Source organism: Eutrigla gurnardus, assembly GCF_963514095.1.
Source record: "Eutrigla gurnardus genome assembly, chromosome: 10".
Classification (NCBI taxonomy): domain Eukaryota; kingdom Metazoa; phylum Chordata; class Actinopteri; order Perciformes; family Triglidae; genus Eutrigla; species Eutrigla gurnardus.
The window spans coordinates 28,356,148-28,373,643 of NC_139924.1; the positions used below are offsets into that span (position 1 = coordinate 28,356,148).

At 41.3% G+C, this 17,496-nt stretch overlaps 1 protein-coding gene across 4 annotated transcripts in view; it reads left to right on the forward strand.

The window, feature by feature from the left end:
• The first annotated feature begins 8,137 nt into the window (after positions 1-8,137).
• ncam1b (neural cell adhesion molecule 1b) overlaps positions 8,138-17,496 on the forward strand; it is a 69,071-nt gene continuing 59,712 nt past the window's right edge. For all 4 annotated transcript variants that reach the window (XM_084019524.1, XM_084019525.1, XM_084019526.1 and 1 more), the window contains exon 1: positions 8,138-8,454. In XM_084019524.1, coding sequence (XP_083875650.1) covers positions 8,400-8,454 — 55 coding nt within the window. In that variant the 5' untranslated portion in view covers positions 8,138-8,399. The remainder of the gene's footprint in view (positions 8,455-17,496) is intronic.

Below are 17,496 nucleotides of genomic sequence, written 5' to 3' on the forward strand. Positions count from 1 at the left end.
AAATTCCACTCCCCGAAATGAAAGTTAATGGGCCAGGTGGATGCGTACGGACAGCCGAGCGTTCACACACACACACACACACACACACACACACACACACACACACACACACACACACACACGATGCAATTAAACGGCACGCCGCATTCGCATTCCTGTTTCTCCTCCGTCAAGAAAAAACTTGTGATGCACAAGGACATTTAGCAGAGTGAAATGAGTACAAAGATTACAGAGTGTCATTGTTAGGCACTATTCATCTCGACTGCTGCTCTTTTTTATTCATTCTCATCTCATCACGAGATGGTACGACAAAAGAAAGTCACTTCTTTTTCTAACATGATGATCTCACATCTGTCTGTAATTAATGGATAATTATCCTACACGATGTGTCGCACAATATAACACGTGTTAATAATTAGTGATGCTGGGAGGCACATTTTTGTAACCTTTTGCACAAAGCTTCATATTTAGCACACAGACACACGAGAGAGTTGATAAACTTCTTCACTAAATCTCTGCAAGTGAGAGGGAATACTTTCTTAATGGCAATGTTTGTGACACCTGTGACACCAATAATAGCATCTGTAGCTCCTCAAGCTACAGGTGCCGGGTGGAAAATCCCTTCTTTTCATCTAAAACCTGAATTGAAGTTAGTTGTTATCTATTTTGTTGTGGGAATTTTGGATGTTTGTAATTTATAATCAGAATCTTTGTCAGGCCAGACGTTGATCCGCATCTCCTCTTCTCAACTGTTATGCTATGACTAAAATGAATGCAGGAAGAAGAAAAAGAAACAATTTTAACGACTCGTAAATTGGCCAACACACTCAATTATGTTCCTGAAAAACACCAGGACGCAATGACACCCGGCATTCAGACGTAAATTGACGACCTCGTCTCTCCGTCACACTCACTCGACGGAAATACAATGAGTTGATGATGCTGTTAAAGGCTGTTGCTAGGCAGTTACACCCGCTCATCACCGCCCGTTAGAGGCCGTAATGACGGGGACGTAATGAAGAATGGCATGAAAAATTGATGGAACCACTTCAAAGACTGCTCCGAGCTTCCAACGCTGTTCTCAAATGTTTCTTAGATGGGTTGAAAATTGATGGTCTTTGCTGCGTATCAATCTTAGATCGGTTCCTCAGTTTTACTTGTCAATGAAAACGCAAAGATGAGCGGGTCAAAAGGAAACGAGCAACAGGCACAGTTTCTTTGTCCTTTTTCCCCACACACACAATCAATAGAGGTGAACGCTCCTTTTCAAAGTCTGATTCTGTTTGAAGTCCATATTGTACATGAAAAATGCGAGCAGCACTCTGGCCTTTGCTCCCGCTGGACTTAACAGTTAGAGGAATACAATAATGTGTTGTATTTTACTGCATGAAGGAATATTCTGTTGGATGTTTAAAGCAAAATCAAAACGGTGTCAAATGAAATTCTTCTTCCAGGGTGCAAATATATGAACGATGATCCAGTGATCACAAAAAACAAAAAAAAGCTTTATTCATGGATGATTGCATGAATGACAAATTGTGCATTGAGTTGTCGAGATGCCTTTTAAAAAAATACTCACAATTAGTTCACTGTAAATGTCCTTCATTGGGATAATTGATAACAGATCCACCCGTCGCTCCTCTAACCGTCCAAATATGGTCGTAAAACCGTAGTCCACAAACCACCATGACAACGTCCGAGCCACTGCCATAACATACGCTCATGGTTTTAACGTACTTTTATACTTTTGTATTGTATCGTATTCATAAAAACACATACAATGAAAATACAACAATACATGAGATTTATTAGTTCAAATCATCAATCATTTACCGTGCTTCCTGTCACCTGTTGAACTACCCTCAGTGTAAATGTGTCATAGTTTGTGTATTCATTTAGTTTTTATCCCCCAGTTCGATCGCTTATTTGGTGCATCTTTACTTGAACGTTCTTTGTTGTTGTTGTTTTGTCTCCATGCCTGAGAGCGGCGCCCTGCGTAGCCCGGAGGTTTGGAAACGCAGAGTTCAAGCGTCTTTTGACTCTCGTCATACATCTGGCCTAAAATCCAAAGTGACAGGCTTCTCCAAAGACCGAAGGATCTGATGTGAACTGTCGCCGCACATTACAGAAGCCGGCGCTCCGGCGGCGCTGAGCTCGGTTTACAGGTCGTGTTTCTGTTGGATTTAAAAACAAAAAAAACACTAGCCACCTGTTTAGCGTTGAGCTTATTTCACAGCGCGTTTATTTCAGTATATTTCACCATAACGTGTTTTAAACGAGGTTGCTGCGTGTTAATAGAGGCTGTTTTTAGCCTTCATTAAACTAAAGTGAATCTTTATTTACTTTACAGCTTATTGTCTCCGCCAATTTGGATGGGATAAGTAATTAAAGACGTGGATGATGTGATTTCAGCTTTGACAACCTGCTGCAAAACTGAATGCAAACACTTGATCTACTTTTATAAAAATCACAAAATAAACTCTTTGTAGGTGAGATTTTCTTTTAGAAAGCGTTTGCTGAAAAAGGAACATAACACCACATTTGATAAATAATCACTGCTGTTGCGTTGGCCTGTTAAAGCTCCCGTCCAGCTGGAGTGTTGCTTCTCCATCAGATCGGGAACATCTATTTCCCAAATTACACCACTCTACTTCGAGAAGAGATCAACATTCTCATTGGTCCTTAATTTGCCTTTGTGAGCTCTGTCGATGCTTGAATCACAGCGAGGAGAGAAAACTGTATTTTAAAGTAGAGATATGCTGCCCCCATGTGTCGGAAACAGCACATACAGAGAGAGGATGTGGTGCCTCTTTATCTAATTGCTGTGCTGTAACGCTTTTACACCAGTAGATGGCAGCAGACATCAAATCTTCACTTTCATCCTGTGCCATCCTTTAATGTGATGTGTTGACCTGCCAGCAGATGAAAACTCTGGCACATTTACATTTTGAGCGTCAACTAAAAATGTAAATTGATGTGCATTGTCCCCTTTAAATACACAAATAAAAAATAATTAAAAAAATCCTGCCATGCATCTCTATCTTTATTCAAGGAGCATTGAAATTATATAAATTATTTTAAATTGGAAAATATTGCATAATACCACAAACACAAATTATTATACGATGGTGTGTTATTATTATATTATTATTGTTTATGCTTTGTAAGGCAAATGTGAAAACTTACCTGGCAATAAAGTCTGATTCTGACTTATAGAGTGCAATGCATTAGAACATAGATTTATGAAATATATATGGATTAAATACATTGCTTTATTTCATCCAGAATAGTTCAACTTCTTAAATTATGTTTCAAGCACTTTGCAGTTTGCTTCCTCTAAAAAAAGAGAATATTTTCAATATTTTAAGAAACAAAAGTGTTAACAGTGTCAACTCTGGGACTTGGCTGGTCAAACAGTTTTTTTTTATTGTACCAAATGAAATTGAATCCTTTGTTTGTCTGTGACTCTGGTTAACGTGGTCACACAGAGCGGGTCGGTGCTGATGATGCAGAGGTGCAGCGTTGTCACCGGTCTGCACATCAAACTGAGCCTTCTTTGTGTTTCGTGATGATGTCGGAGCGCTACGATGACATCAGTGACGCTTCATGTCTGCAGCGGTGACCACGGGCCTGCATGTTTTGTGTAGAATAGATCCACTCAAGAGAATGCAATCTTTATGGTGGGGGGTTGTACACTGCATTCTCTCTTCCTGCTGTTACATAATGAATATGCATGGCGTCTGCGTGTGGTCGTATGTGAGCTTAGTCAGACTCCTCCATCTCTGCCTACGCAGATTAATATCTGCGGCCCACAAAGGAGGCCTGTGTTGCCTCTGCAGGACAGACTCTCAGGACAACGAGTCCAGTGTCTGACAACACCATCACCCGGCCCGGCTAACCGATATCCCCCCCCCCTTTAGTCCTGAGATCAGACCCGAGCTCTGTCTTTCTGCACTAAAGGTGATAATTGAGTGACAGAGTCATGCACCGAGCTTTTCTTTTGTCACAGTCGTTCATCTCGACTGCAGAATGCTGAGTTAGAGTAGCTTTGATGCTATACGGGGCCTCTACTGGTGATGTTTGGATTTGGCTTTTTAATGGCAATAACAGGAAGATTCTGTCTTTTATATTAAAGAAATACAGTATGCACCATAGACTGTCTATAAGAAGTGGACGTAGTCATCATGACTCACTTACGGTTTTAAATCCGTAGTAAAAAGTTTAAAGTTTTGTCCAGAAGTGACCATATTTGGACTATGGAGGAGCGACGGGTGGATCTGCCAAACACAAGCGGCAGAGCGGCACCCTTACTGGATCTGGATCCATGTGGATTCTGGTGTGAAGCTGCTAACAAAGTTAGCTTCATAATTCAAGGTTCAACTTTAAATCATGCTGGATTGAAGACTCATGTTTACAATGTTTACTGAGATAATACATCAAGAGAGAAGTAGGACCATTTTCTCATAGACTTCTATACAACCAGAGAGGAGTCGCCCCCTGGTGGCCAGCAGAGAGAAGTAGGACCATTTTCTCATAGACTTCTATACAACCAGAGAGGAGTCGCCCCCTGGTGGCCAGCAGAGAGAAGTAGGACCATTTTCTCATAGACTTCTATACAACCAGAGAGGAGTCGCCCCCTGGTGGCCAGCAGAGAGAAGTAGGACCATTTTCTCATAGACTTCTATACAACCAGAGAGGAGTCGCCCCCTGGTGGCCAGCAGAGAGAAGTAGGACCATTTTCTCATAGACTTCTATACAACCAGAGAGGAGTCGCCCCCTGGTGGCCAGCAGAGAGAATGTAGTTTTAAGGCTTCAGATTTCAGAAGCGGAGGTTTGCCGTCTGGTTTGCAGCAGAAGCTCAAAGACAAAATGAGAAAGATGTTGATTTGAATCTGCTGCCATGATGCTGCACTTCTACCAGCCTGCTGATGCACAAGCTGTTTTTTTCTATTTGATTATCTTTCTCCTGATTTGAACAAACAATGCTAACCTACATCATTTTTCTCATTAGTCACACAGTTATCCACGACATGATTATGCATAATATCCACGACATGATTATGCATACCAGTGATGGAGGTTGACTTATTGTTACAGTAGTGGAGGAGGTAGCCATAAGGAAGCTATTTTAAAACCTCCCACAGTGGAGGATCATCCTCTCCAGAACATATATACTCATAATATGGACAATATGGACGGACGGACGGACGGACGGATGGATGGCCGGATGGATGGATGGATGATGGATGGACGGACGGACGGATGGATGGATGGATGGATGGATGGATGGATGGATAGATGGACGGATGGATGGATGGATGGATAGATACTGAAAATGGATGTGAATGTAGTGCACGGGTATGTGCACATAGGCGTGAGGAGTGTGCACGTGAGTGTGAATGTGTGGTGATGGATGAAAGAGGATGAGAGGCGGCAGAAAGAGGTGCTGTGCAGAGAGATGGAAGACACCAAATAACTTGAGACAGCCGGCGGTAATGAAACGTATGTTTTAGAAGTTTCAAAAGGGTTGAACATGTTTTTAAATGTCTTTCTTTCTTTCTAACTGAGGAGAATGAAAGGAGCAGATGAGGATTTATCAGCACGTACAGTCTACTACTACTACTACTACTACTACTACAGTGTGTGATTGGACCGGAGACGTAAAGGCAAATAGATCCTGGCAAAGTCCTGAAAGGGATTCTGGGAGATTTCGAGGAGAAGAAAGAGCAATGTGCTTTACCTCAAACGGACGGTGTGTTCAGCTGGAACAGAAACATTGAGTTGATGATTCGTAGGGGAGGAAACATGAAGGCAACGTTCTCCTGCAAAAAGAATATGTTTAAGTTGCCACACACGAGAAGATGAGAGGAACATAAATACGAAAGTTTAATGCGTTAAAGCTTCTTTTATTTTTATTAATTAGCCGACGGGACGTCTATAAACTGAGCAGATTATTATTTTTTTTACTCTAAGTGCAATGAGCACACCAGATTGAACGTTCTGAGTATTTCGGAGGGGAACTTATAAAAGCATGAGTCATCAGCTGAGTCATAATTTTCTTCTCTGAGATGCCGAAGCACAAATGGCAGTCAGACCCATCTAACTCCCCCCTCCCTCCCTGCCTTTTTTGGTTACTTCCCCGTAGTGTTTATAAGAGGAATTTTTAGGGAGCCACACTCCTCGACGTGGTTTAGAGCCAATGTGCAAAGATTTAGATTGATTTTAAATGTGGCCCGTTGCATCGTTTCTCAAAGGCAAACCGCCGTTCTCTTCCCTTTGCATCCTTCTCTCTCAGGTACCCTTCACTTTCAAGCCTCCCCGTTCAAAACAAGTCTGTTGCATAAGGCTCTCTTTGGCCATTGGTGGGGGAGGGAGGGGGAGGGAGGGGGAGGGAGGGGGTCAGTGGAGTATTTGACTCACAGCAGTGTTTTACAAAACTACGTTGAGGCGATGACTGGGGGGCTTCGTGGTTGTACTTCAGATGCAGTTTTTTTTAATTAAAGCACAACAACGTTCTCCTGAGAAACACAGAGATGAACAATTATCTATTAATAATGAAAAATATGTCAAAAGTACTGTAATAGAATAATAACTATTCAACAAAACATATCTGGTATAGGATGATATGAAACTTTTCTTTAAAAAAACTATCCCGATGATCATTAAAATATGCTTAAAACTCTTAACTTTAACATACTGGAATATAATAATATAACATAATAATATGATATTCATGGAAGCAAGTTTTTTTACATTTATTTTATTTTTAATATTTTTAATTTTATCAAATTTTTTGTGAAGATGAAGAAATAAAGAAATAATGTATAAATACAAATGAAAATGAACATTGTGTGAATCTTCTCTTTGAGTATTCCTGGAGGCCTTTTCATTTTTTTTATTTGTTAAGAAAGCGATATCGTCCCTTCACTCATCAGGTAGCCCTGAACATTCACGATGTTTGTAGTGAAACGCCGTTGTCCTGGTTGTATCGACCATTGAGGACAGAAATATCCCGTGAGTTTTCTGTCTTACAAAGAAATAGCACTTGATGGGTTTTGAAGGCTGATTCCAATATTTTCTCACTCGGCTTTCACAGTCTTCATGTTAGAAATGAGATCAAATCATTAAATTAAAACTAAATAGATGGATTTAATATCCTTCCACCACAATTGCATTACTGGCCGTGTGATAAAAGCTTTGAAAGTGCCTTTGAACCATTATGTTGAAGGTAAACATCGAGACCAGTCAAATGAAATAAATGGGAAAAACGAAAAGACTGAGAAAAGCCATAAATCCTCATGAATCACTGGAACCAGACAAAGTTTACTACGTTACTGGTCAGTTAATCAAACATCAAAATCATTGTCACATTTGTGTCTGCCTGTCGACTGAGCGATTAAGTGACTAGTTGTTTTCAGCTTTGGCAACTAAGACGTGTTCCTTATTAATGGCTCTTAATTATAAAACCTGAGGAGCTTTATCTCGTATATATTTGAAACAAAGAAGGCTGTACTGTGTGTGTGTGTATGTATATATATATATATATATATATATATATATATATATGTAGAGTATATATGTATAGAGTATATATGTGTGTGTATACTGTATTTATGAATGTGTGTGTGTGTGTATATATACACACACACATATATACTATATGTATACTTACACAGTGTGTCTATTTACATACCGTTTTTTGTGATTATATACTGTAAATGTGTCTATATACAGTATACACATACATACATACAGTATATAGATATACAGTATATGTGTGTATACAAGTATAAATATATATATATATATATATTTGATTATATACTGTAAATGTGTCTATATACAGTACATACTGTGTGTGTGTGTGTGTGTGTGTATATATATATATATATATATATATATATATATATATATATATATATATATATATATATATATACATACATACAGTATATAGATATACAGTATACATACAGTATATGTGTGTATATAAGTATAAATATATATATATATTTAGACTGTATATACTGTTTAGACTGTATATACACGCACACCGCGCACTATTTAACAGTCGGTCCTTTGTTCTGCGGAGTGATCCACGCGCGTGAGCAGGCTCCGCTTGTCAGTCAGACTTTGAACAGCCGACTGGCGCTCATCATCGCCCGCTAATCTCCGCTGCTGCTGCTGACAGTCCACCGCCGACCAGCTCCAGGGACGCAGACCCCCGGGAGGAACAGCCGCTGAGGAAGGAGAAGAAGGACAAGAAGGAGAAGAAGGAGGGAGGGGAAGAAGAAAAAACAAGAAAAACACACACCACCCCGAGGGCGACACCACCGGAGGACCGAGCGGAGATTAGACGTTAGCTGCGCCCGTTTAACGCTGTTTCTCGGGGAGTTGCGATGGTCCAGTTACGGGATATTTTACTCGCCTCGCTTCTTCTTGTGGGCTGCGCAGGTAAGAATAGAACCATGTTTAGTGTTTTCTCTCTCTCTGTGTGAATATCACCATCCATTACCAGTGGTCAGGACGGCAGCCTCCTCCTCCTCCTCCTCCCCGTCTCCCTCCGCCTGTTTAGCAGGTGCATCGGTAACGGTGCTGCGCCTGCCTGCCTGCCTGCTTGCTGCTAATTAGCTTACTGGCGAGCAGGGGTGATGTGCTTTTAAGTAAATGCATCTTGATGCTAATGTGTTCAGGGAACCATTTTACTCATGCACGCACGTGCACGCGCATACTCTCTTTCTGTTGTTGTTGTGTGACGCTGACTTGGCGTTATTGTGCATTAAATAAAACATGATGCATAAGCAAGGAAGGGTTTTCATAATGTAGGAAAACGCCTCGGCTTGGCTGGGACGTGTGTGTGATGTTGTTGATGGACTCCTTGTATGCACGCGCACACGCACACGCTCCTGGGTTGAGTCACGTTCTCACGGTTAAAGGTACATTGTGCAAGAAGAACATTACAATGCTTATAAAAGAAGCCACATGGTGTTTTAGAGTGCACATGCGTACAGGTGTGGTTGGTGGGAGGGGGGGTTGTGGGTTTATCTACCCTCTCTACCCCCCCCCCCCCTCCTCTGGCACACTGATCCAGCACAACTTCTACTCTGAATCATCTGTTATGTAATCTGATGCCACGATAAAGGCTTTGAAATTAGATCCTCTAAGTTGGTAGGGGGAAAAGAGTCGTTACGTAAGTCTAATTGAGAGAGAGTTTTATGACAAATTACATTTTTAATAGTCTTTTTTGCACCCTGCCGTTTTTGTGGTGGGATTAAAATCCATAATTTGACATGTGATTGTGGACGATGTAGTAATCACAGCTTCGCTCAGGCTGGAGGTTTTGTGTTGCTGTTCTGTGGGATAGCCTTTTAATCCTTAATGTACCATCCAGTATGTGACATCACAGGGCCGGGAGCCCTCACTGCATTGTAATGGTAATGAAATTTCCCCTGGAGTTCATCCCATCATTCATCGGGATGGGATTCAGCCTCCTCATACGTTAGTTTTACAGCATGTTATTGTTGTTTAAACACTTAAAAAATGGGGAAAAACGTAATTTAACGGAAGCGTTAGAAGCTGCAGCCTCCTTAAAATTCACTATTCTGTTTGAGAAAGAACAAAATATTCTGCGTAATTTGATCTAAATGTGCACGAGGGGGTTTTACGTGACTGTGTGATCATGTATATTTTATTTAGTTATTCTAGTTTAAAAATGGCACTGTTTTCTCTACGACAGTGTCGTCACTTATTAGCCTCGTTTGCGATGACCTACTTCTGTTGTTGTACGTCATTACGGAGGGGAATTTGGGGGTTTGTTGTTGGTTTGAATCCCACATGGTAACCTGATTATCGTTCATGTACAGTAGAATAGATGCCTGATGACGTTACCATGACACCGTTGTTTGAATGTGGATGATTATTATACATGTCACTTTCTGGAGTTGAATGCAAATCAAAGAACATTGCAATCTTTTTAATAGATGATTTATGTTCTCTCTACATAATTATTAATTGATCATCTTCACACTGATGGCTGAAATATGGAAGAATCTCTGGAATGTTTTTCCAGACAGAAAAAAAGGTGAAATAATAAGTGGGCCTCTGGAAAATCAAAGAGACAAGAGAAGTGAAGCAAAACCCTCGGAGATGAGAAAAGAGAGTTTCCCATCGTCCTGACGCTTTGCAGGATATGATGCATGACGGGCAATCTTCATCTCGCCGAACGGCTCTATTGCTTCAACGGCAAAGTTGCGTCTCTCTGGATTGTTTTCACTTACATCATCAGTCAGACCGCGTGGGGGAACGCCGCTCCGTCTGCAAGGCGAGATGGGTAAATCGTGACGTGACGCGACTGCAGGCCGACTCGCCCAGAAAGATCCAGACTTCTTTTTACGTCTGACTTGGCTTCAAGAGGATGGAAATCAAGTGTGCCAAAAGGGAAGGCTGCGAGTCCGAGCGCTCCGACTCGATGAAGAGATTATTTCAGAGGAGTGTTTGCACATCGTATGCTGCCAGCAGTGTTTCCCCATATTTTAGTATTTATTTAGGAGCTCCACCAACAAAAACGATGATCCTTCCCACGAAAAAGAGGCCGAGTCACAATTTCCCTTCTTCAATTCTTCTTTTGCAGCAAATATATTGACATTTACACTAAAACAGGGTTCATACGGGTGCTGGAAATCCTTGAAAACACTTGGATGTTAGTGTGGTGTTTTCAAGGTGTGAAAAGTGCTTGGATGTAGACTAAAGGTCTTGAAATGTGTGTTGTATGTGATGACATCTATGATAGAACAGAGAAAAGAAGATCTCCATATCTGAGGGACTGAAAACAGCATTTTGTGACATTTCTTTATGAAAAATGACTTTTGATGATGAACAGATGATGAAAATAGTTGGTGATTATATTTCTGTGGATCTGTTAGTGGAATTAGTTTTCCTTTCATTTGTGGTCCTTCTGTAAAAAGCTGTCTCCAAACATCATGTTGGTTGTTTAGAGGACAATAACATCTCATTTAATGTGAGGAACAAGTGACATAATAAGTAGACTGAATACTGACCATTGGATTGATACAAAGATGGAGTTTACCACAGCTGGAAGGGGCTGGAAAAGCATGGAAATGCACCTGGAAATGCTTGGAAAGTGCTTGAATGTGACTTAGGAGAAGGTGGAGGAACCCTGATAAAATCATTAAAAGCATCATATACTCACAATTGAGATGCCGAAATCAAGCACACGTCTGGTTAACAAATGACTCCTGCTGTTTCATTAAACCAGCAAACACAATTAAAACCGTCATTTGCTGCAAGTGTGTTGGCGTGGGAACCGGTGGTAATTGTTTGTGAACCAGAAGCAGCAGGAGTCATTTGTGCTTTTTATTTATTTTTTTGCTTTAACGTGCCTTTCGACTCGTCGAGCATCAAAACATCATATTAAAGTCAAACAGACGCTTGGATGGAAAGGTCCATTTGGGAAATATAGCCAAAGCAGGTTAAGTGCTACTCTGAGCACCTCCCTTTTTTTTGGTTTAGTCTTAATAAAAAAATAAGTGAAACCTGTCAAGAGACAGAATGGCGACTGACAGGCTGCTGCGAAGCTTTAGATGAGGATTATCGAACCGGAGTATGTTTCAGAACAGAAGTGATGATGGGGAAAACACAACCTACTGGATTGGGAGGCAATTGCTAGGAAGCAACTGTCAGACATGAATGTTTTAGGTATTTTATGTCGAGTCTATTCAGTCAAACTCATCTTGAAACTGAAAGTCAGTGGAATCACCACTCCTTATAAATCACACGGACTCAGGCTGTCAAGATGGCTTAAATGTGACAACTCTTTTGTCGGACGCCGTTTTCTATTTATTCCTATCGCTTTGCTTTGAACGTCTGCAGTAGATGATTAACGACTCATTAGTGATGTTGGAATGAGGAGCCACCTGAACCAAAAGGGAAGCCAACGCTGAAGTGCCTTAAACTGTCATTCTCCCTGCTGGCCACCAGGGGGCGACTCCTCTCTGGTTGTATAGAAGTCAATGAGAAAATGGTCCTACTTCTCTCTGCTGGCCACCAGGGGGCGACTCCTCTCTGGTTGTATAGAAGTCTATGAGAAAATGGTCCTACTTCTCTCTGCTGGCCACCAGGGGGCGACTCCTCTCTGGTTGTATAGAAGTCTATGAGAAAATGGTCCTACTTCTCTCTTGATGTATTATCTCAGTAAACATTGTAAACATGAGTTTATGGTCTCAATCTCTAGTTTCAAGTCTTCTTTAATCCAGCATGATGTAAAGTTCTCTTGAATTATGAAGCTAACTTTGTTAGCAGCTTCACACCAGAATCCACATGGATCCAGATCCAGTAAGGTTGCTGCTCTGCCGTTTGTGTTCATCAGATCCACCCGTCGCTCCTCCAAATATGGTCACTTCCTTCACCGGTTGCAAAATGCCTAAACTTGAGTCTTCAAAACAGTAGTCCACAAACTAATGAGTGACGTCACCATGACGACCACTTCTAATACACAGTCTGTTCTCCCGTCTGATCTGGAACAAACAGCTGATGTTTGTTTACATGACTCAACTTCCCTCTCTCTGCCATCATTATGGTGCTGCTGCTTTCTTTCACAGTCTAATATACATTTTCATATTTGAGTCTTTTGAATAAATATTCATACTCGGAATAAACATTGACAGCATTACTGTAAGCTTCGGTCTTAAAGGAGTCATCACCAGGAAATCGCAATTTCTCTTGTTAAAACATGCATATCTGTGTTTGACCTCAGTTGAAACTTGCCTGAAAGGCTGGAGTTTGAAAGTGGCGCCGTTTTTTCGCTTCTGCTCTTTTTCCGAACAGGAATAGCACACAAGGGTGTGCATTCCTAAAGCACTAGATTTTGATTCTGCGCCTACGGTGACGTCACCGTGGAGGCTACTTGCATAAGCCCACCCCTCTTTCACCACCCAACCCCGCCCCGTCCGCTACCTGAAATCGCCGAAGCGCCGCCATTAGAGAACAGCAAGATAATTCGTACATAAATGCCTGAATTCCGTAAGGTTCGTCATTTAGTGTGTGCGCCATGACAGGGGGCTGTTTATGTTTTGGAGTCTGCATGCAGGCAAGCCCCCCCGGCTCTGTCCTTCCTGCGGCGAATCAACGCGCGCCTCATTACATATTATACAATGCACATCCGGACCAGTCAAAACCTCGCGCGTAATCTCGCGTGATAAAATCGCGGTACGAAAAAGGGTCAGAACAAGCTCAATGTTTGATTAAAATTTTTTTTTTTTTTCTAATAAGTTTTACGAATTGATCCAAAGCGATCCAAGGGGGGCTGGATACGTATAAAACGTTTTTTTTTGTTTTTAAATCTCATATATTGTTTGGTTTTCATCCAGTATTAGGAAGGAGAAGCGAGCGAGAGAGCGTGAGAGAGTGGTTTTGTTCCAGCCGGGACTACTTGACTGTACTCGTGATGGGAGTGGATCAGACAGATCCAGGTCTGAGAGAGTCGAGAGGAGCTGCCTTGCCTAAGGACGCTAAAAAGATGACATTACACATGCACATAGTAACCCTGTGAAGCACTGTGGGAGGAACAGAAGCATCTCTTCTTGAGGCTTTGCTGGCTGTGGGGCTTAGTGCTCGTTTTTTTTTTTTTTTTCCGTGATTAGCTTTTGTGGTGGCGGTTGCATCCTCCTCTATTATATTATTAATCAGGCGTAATTTAAAATCACAAAAGAGGTTAAACACGCCACAGAGGCCCGGCAGCTTGTTTTGTACTTCGTTAGAACTGAAGCCTCACGTTGCTTTTTTTTTTTACCTAAATATCCCGCTAACTTCCACGTCTGCTTCTCTATCAGGGAATTAGAATGGCGTGTCCTCGTCATTCATCGGAGTGGAAAGAGGCCGGCATTGTGAAGGCGGCATCCCCGTGGGCATGTAACTCTAGATTGGTAGACCTTATTAGGCATCGTATGGCCTCCTTCCACTTTGAAGCATTTACCCCGCGGTGGGACAAAGGGCTGTAACCGGCTGTAACCGGCTACCGCAGACGGGCAACGCAACCAGAGAAGGCGTCCAGAGGAACCATAGTCTTAGTCTTTTCACTTCCTGCCACCAGTTTGACCCCGCCCATCACTGTCTACAAACACACAAAAGGATCTCTGCTCTAAATAACAGCTGATCTGCTCCTTCATGTCGTGTTGTCCGAGAAGCAGGACTCCTGTGACATCACAGGAAACAAGCTCACGATCATTTTTGCCTCTGATGCAAACTCCCGAAAGTGACTTTTACAGTTACATTTTTTCTTTAAAGAAAATGAGCTTGCAACGCATCTTAGCCGTAATAAAGCAACACGCTGTTGGCAAGGATTTAACTCCCCACTTCCTTTATGGAGTGTTCGTCTCTCTCGTGCATCCGTGCACATCCCGGCATATTCGTTATTGAAAACACTTAAAGGATGCATCACCATGCGTAGAGCGGGGAAAATTCAGATTGCTACGCCCCGGGCTCTTCTTTTTTTAATGCACCATAGTGTGTCACCCATCTCCTCCCCCCCCGCCGGCTCTGTCTATCGCCTGGCAACTTATCGCCTGGTTAATATTATTAGGCAGAGAAGACGTCTGTCATTAAGTTAAGTGGAAGACATTTAATAATAACAGCTTTTCTTCAGTGAAATTCTAATTAGATAACACTAAGAAGGCAGCTATAGCTGTTTCATATCCACTTTGAAAGGTTGCCAGTGATTCACAGCTGTACTTGGCCTGCAGGCGCTCCAGTATGTCTTAACCCTATTTCACTTTTCTTTTTTAAAATTGTGATTGAATGCATAGCAGTGGATAGCAGTGCATTTTGTGTATTTTAATATTAAAAAAATCATGCACTCCCCATTCAAATTGCCAACTCTTTGTTCATAGAAACGTCCCCTTCTAATGAGAAGACAATAAATATATATATATATAAAATATAACCATCTTTTTATGAATTTTTTATAACCATGGGTATATGCCACAGTTTTAGGATTGCAGAGAAAAAAAGAGAGAACGTGATATCATTGGGGGAGGGAATTAACCTCGTTCAAGCATGCATGTAGAGTAATCTAAAATTATGTAACAGATATGTCCAAAGATAGAACCAAACCTCTGCAACATGGCACCTATTCTGCAGCAGAGCTGCGTTAACTCCTGTAAATGCATTGATCCTGATTAAATGTTCCCATAGAAATATTTTCAAAGCTCTTTGTATAATCTAATTGATTAGATGTGTTTGAACAGTTGAGTAGTGACGAGACAATAGAAGATTTTATCGATCTGGATAAAAAAAACTGGTGAATTTTCATTACCTGGATATTTGTGAATATTGTGTCTTGAAAAATCTCTATTTTTAGAAATACAGGAAGTATAATGTAATAAAAGAAATGTGCATTTATGCAGGGATACCTCATGATCACGATTACCTCATTTAAAATAGTTTTTAATCATTTTGTTTTTCAAAAAAAAGAGTAGCATGTAAAATGATACCAGAACGTTTTGAGGCATTTTAGTTTCAAGCATATTTTTGATAATTAATATCATGAATCGCAATTATTTTGGCCAAGATAATCCTGATAATATTGTCCCATGCCAACTACTTTTTTCTTTTCCTATAGCTTTCTAAATGACTGTATTCATGAATAGACGTATAATAATAATAATGAGCTTTTGGCATTTTTCCGTGTCGTCCTGTGGTGATTATTTCCAATGTAAGTGAATGAGTTACACCATCTCTCACCAACATTTTGCCATGCTGCTTGCTCTCGGCAGTAGGTGGAGAATTAATGTACCGCTGTTAACGGCCTTGTAACAGATGGCAAAGTGACATTCATATTTTTTTTCCCCCAAATCGACCGCCAGTTCCTTTCAAACTGAGGTGTATGTAACTGTTAACATGGAGTCACGACAACCTGTCTTAACACACCAAGACATTCAGTCACACACACACACACACACACACATACACACACATACAGACACACCGACCAATCAGATGTGACCACTAAAACTTTGAGTTTTTGGAAGGAGCCTTGGAAAGAGGTTCATTTTAAGGTATTTTCATTGAGGCTGAATTGCTAACATTTGCGATATCGTGGAGATTTGGAACGTACGTCCTGAACCTGGCAGACAGGAGGTGTAGCTGGGAGATTGTCTGGGATTAGAGTCCACATTGAGGTCAGAGGTCACCGGAGTACTCGTGCTCCGTGGAGTGCTGGCAGTGGATCAGATTTGTTCTAAAAGGCTGTTTGGATATTTGGTTTGGACCGCTACGCCGCCACAATGCCCATCACTGGAGTGTTTTGATCCACCTTTGTGACCTTTGAACCCAGCGACAGATTGGGGTGTCATGAGACTGTGCTAGTGGCATGGCTTATGTCGGTGTTTCCTGTGTGTCATACGGTGTCGGGGGCCGCTGTTGCAAATTCCCTGTAACCTCGAGCTGTTGCAGTCTTGGCTTCAACTGAACTGTCTGTTTTGCTTTGGAACCTTTACTATTTATGGATGTGGATGGGACATACAGGTATGAAGCTTGTATTATGTAATTGTGTTAACTCATTCATTATCTTTACAGTTACTGGCTTATTTATCATTTATCATCAACCATTACCTCTTATTTTTACATTGCATGGACATCTTACCTTGTTTACATAAAGATGAAGCGTTTCTGCAGGTTAGGGTTACATTGCAATACATTTTCTCCAACATATTTTTGTGATATTAAAAAAAATACAAGAACTTGCACCCTAGTAAAATGCATCAAATGTGAACAATGTGCAAAAGAGGCTGGTTGCTCAAACACACCCACTTAGCTTGCAGCTAACGAGCTAGGCTATATGCTACTCTGTAGGCTAACGTTAACAGTGTGGTTTTGTTGCTTGGGTTACGGCTTGGTCCCGGTGGCAACATATAAATAAAAACTAGAACTTGAGCACTTAACTTCTTTCATCAATCAATTGATTTGCCATATGAAATAGTTCCAACACCAGTGAAGGGCAGGTTATTTAGGTTATTGATGGAAAATCTCCCGCCTGCTCCCTGCTTGCCTTGCCGAGTCCGTCCTGTCACGGTTAAACGCTGCCGTTCCAGGGTTTAGAGAAGCTTCATGGTTCGGAGGTCCCAGAGAAAACTGATGCTACGCTGAGGTCAAGCAGCAGCGGCCGTCAGCCACATCGCCACAGCAGGATGCCCGGCTCACAATTCACCGCACAGCAAGCTTATTTGTCCAATATATGCATGAGTTAAGTTCAGTGAGTCCTGACTGGTGGCCTTGAAAGCACCCACCTGTCAGTAAAGCTGTAATTAAATATAACTTAGATACAAATAATCGGAATTCTACTAAGACCAAACCTGTTTATTGCTGTGTTTGTTTTAATGTGGAGGTCTATGGGGATCGACTTGGTTTAGGAGCCTTAAGTGGCCATCTGAGGAACTGCAGTTTTTATCACAAAACCCGTCTAAATTTGTTTGAGTAAAATAA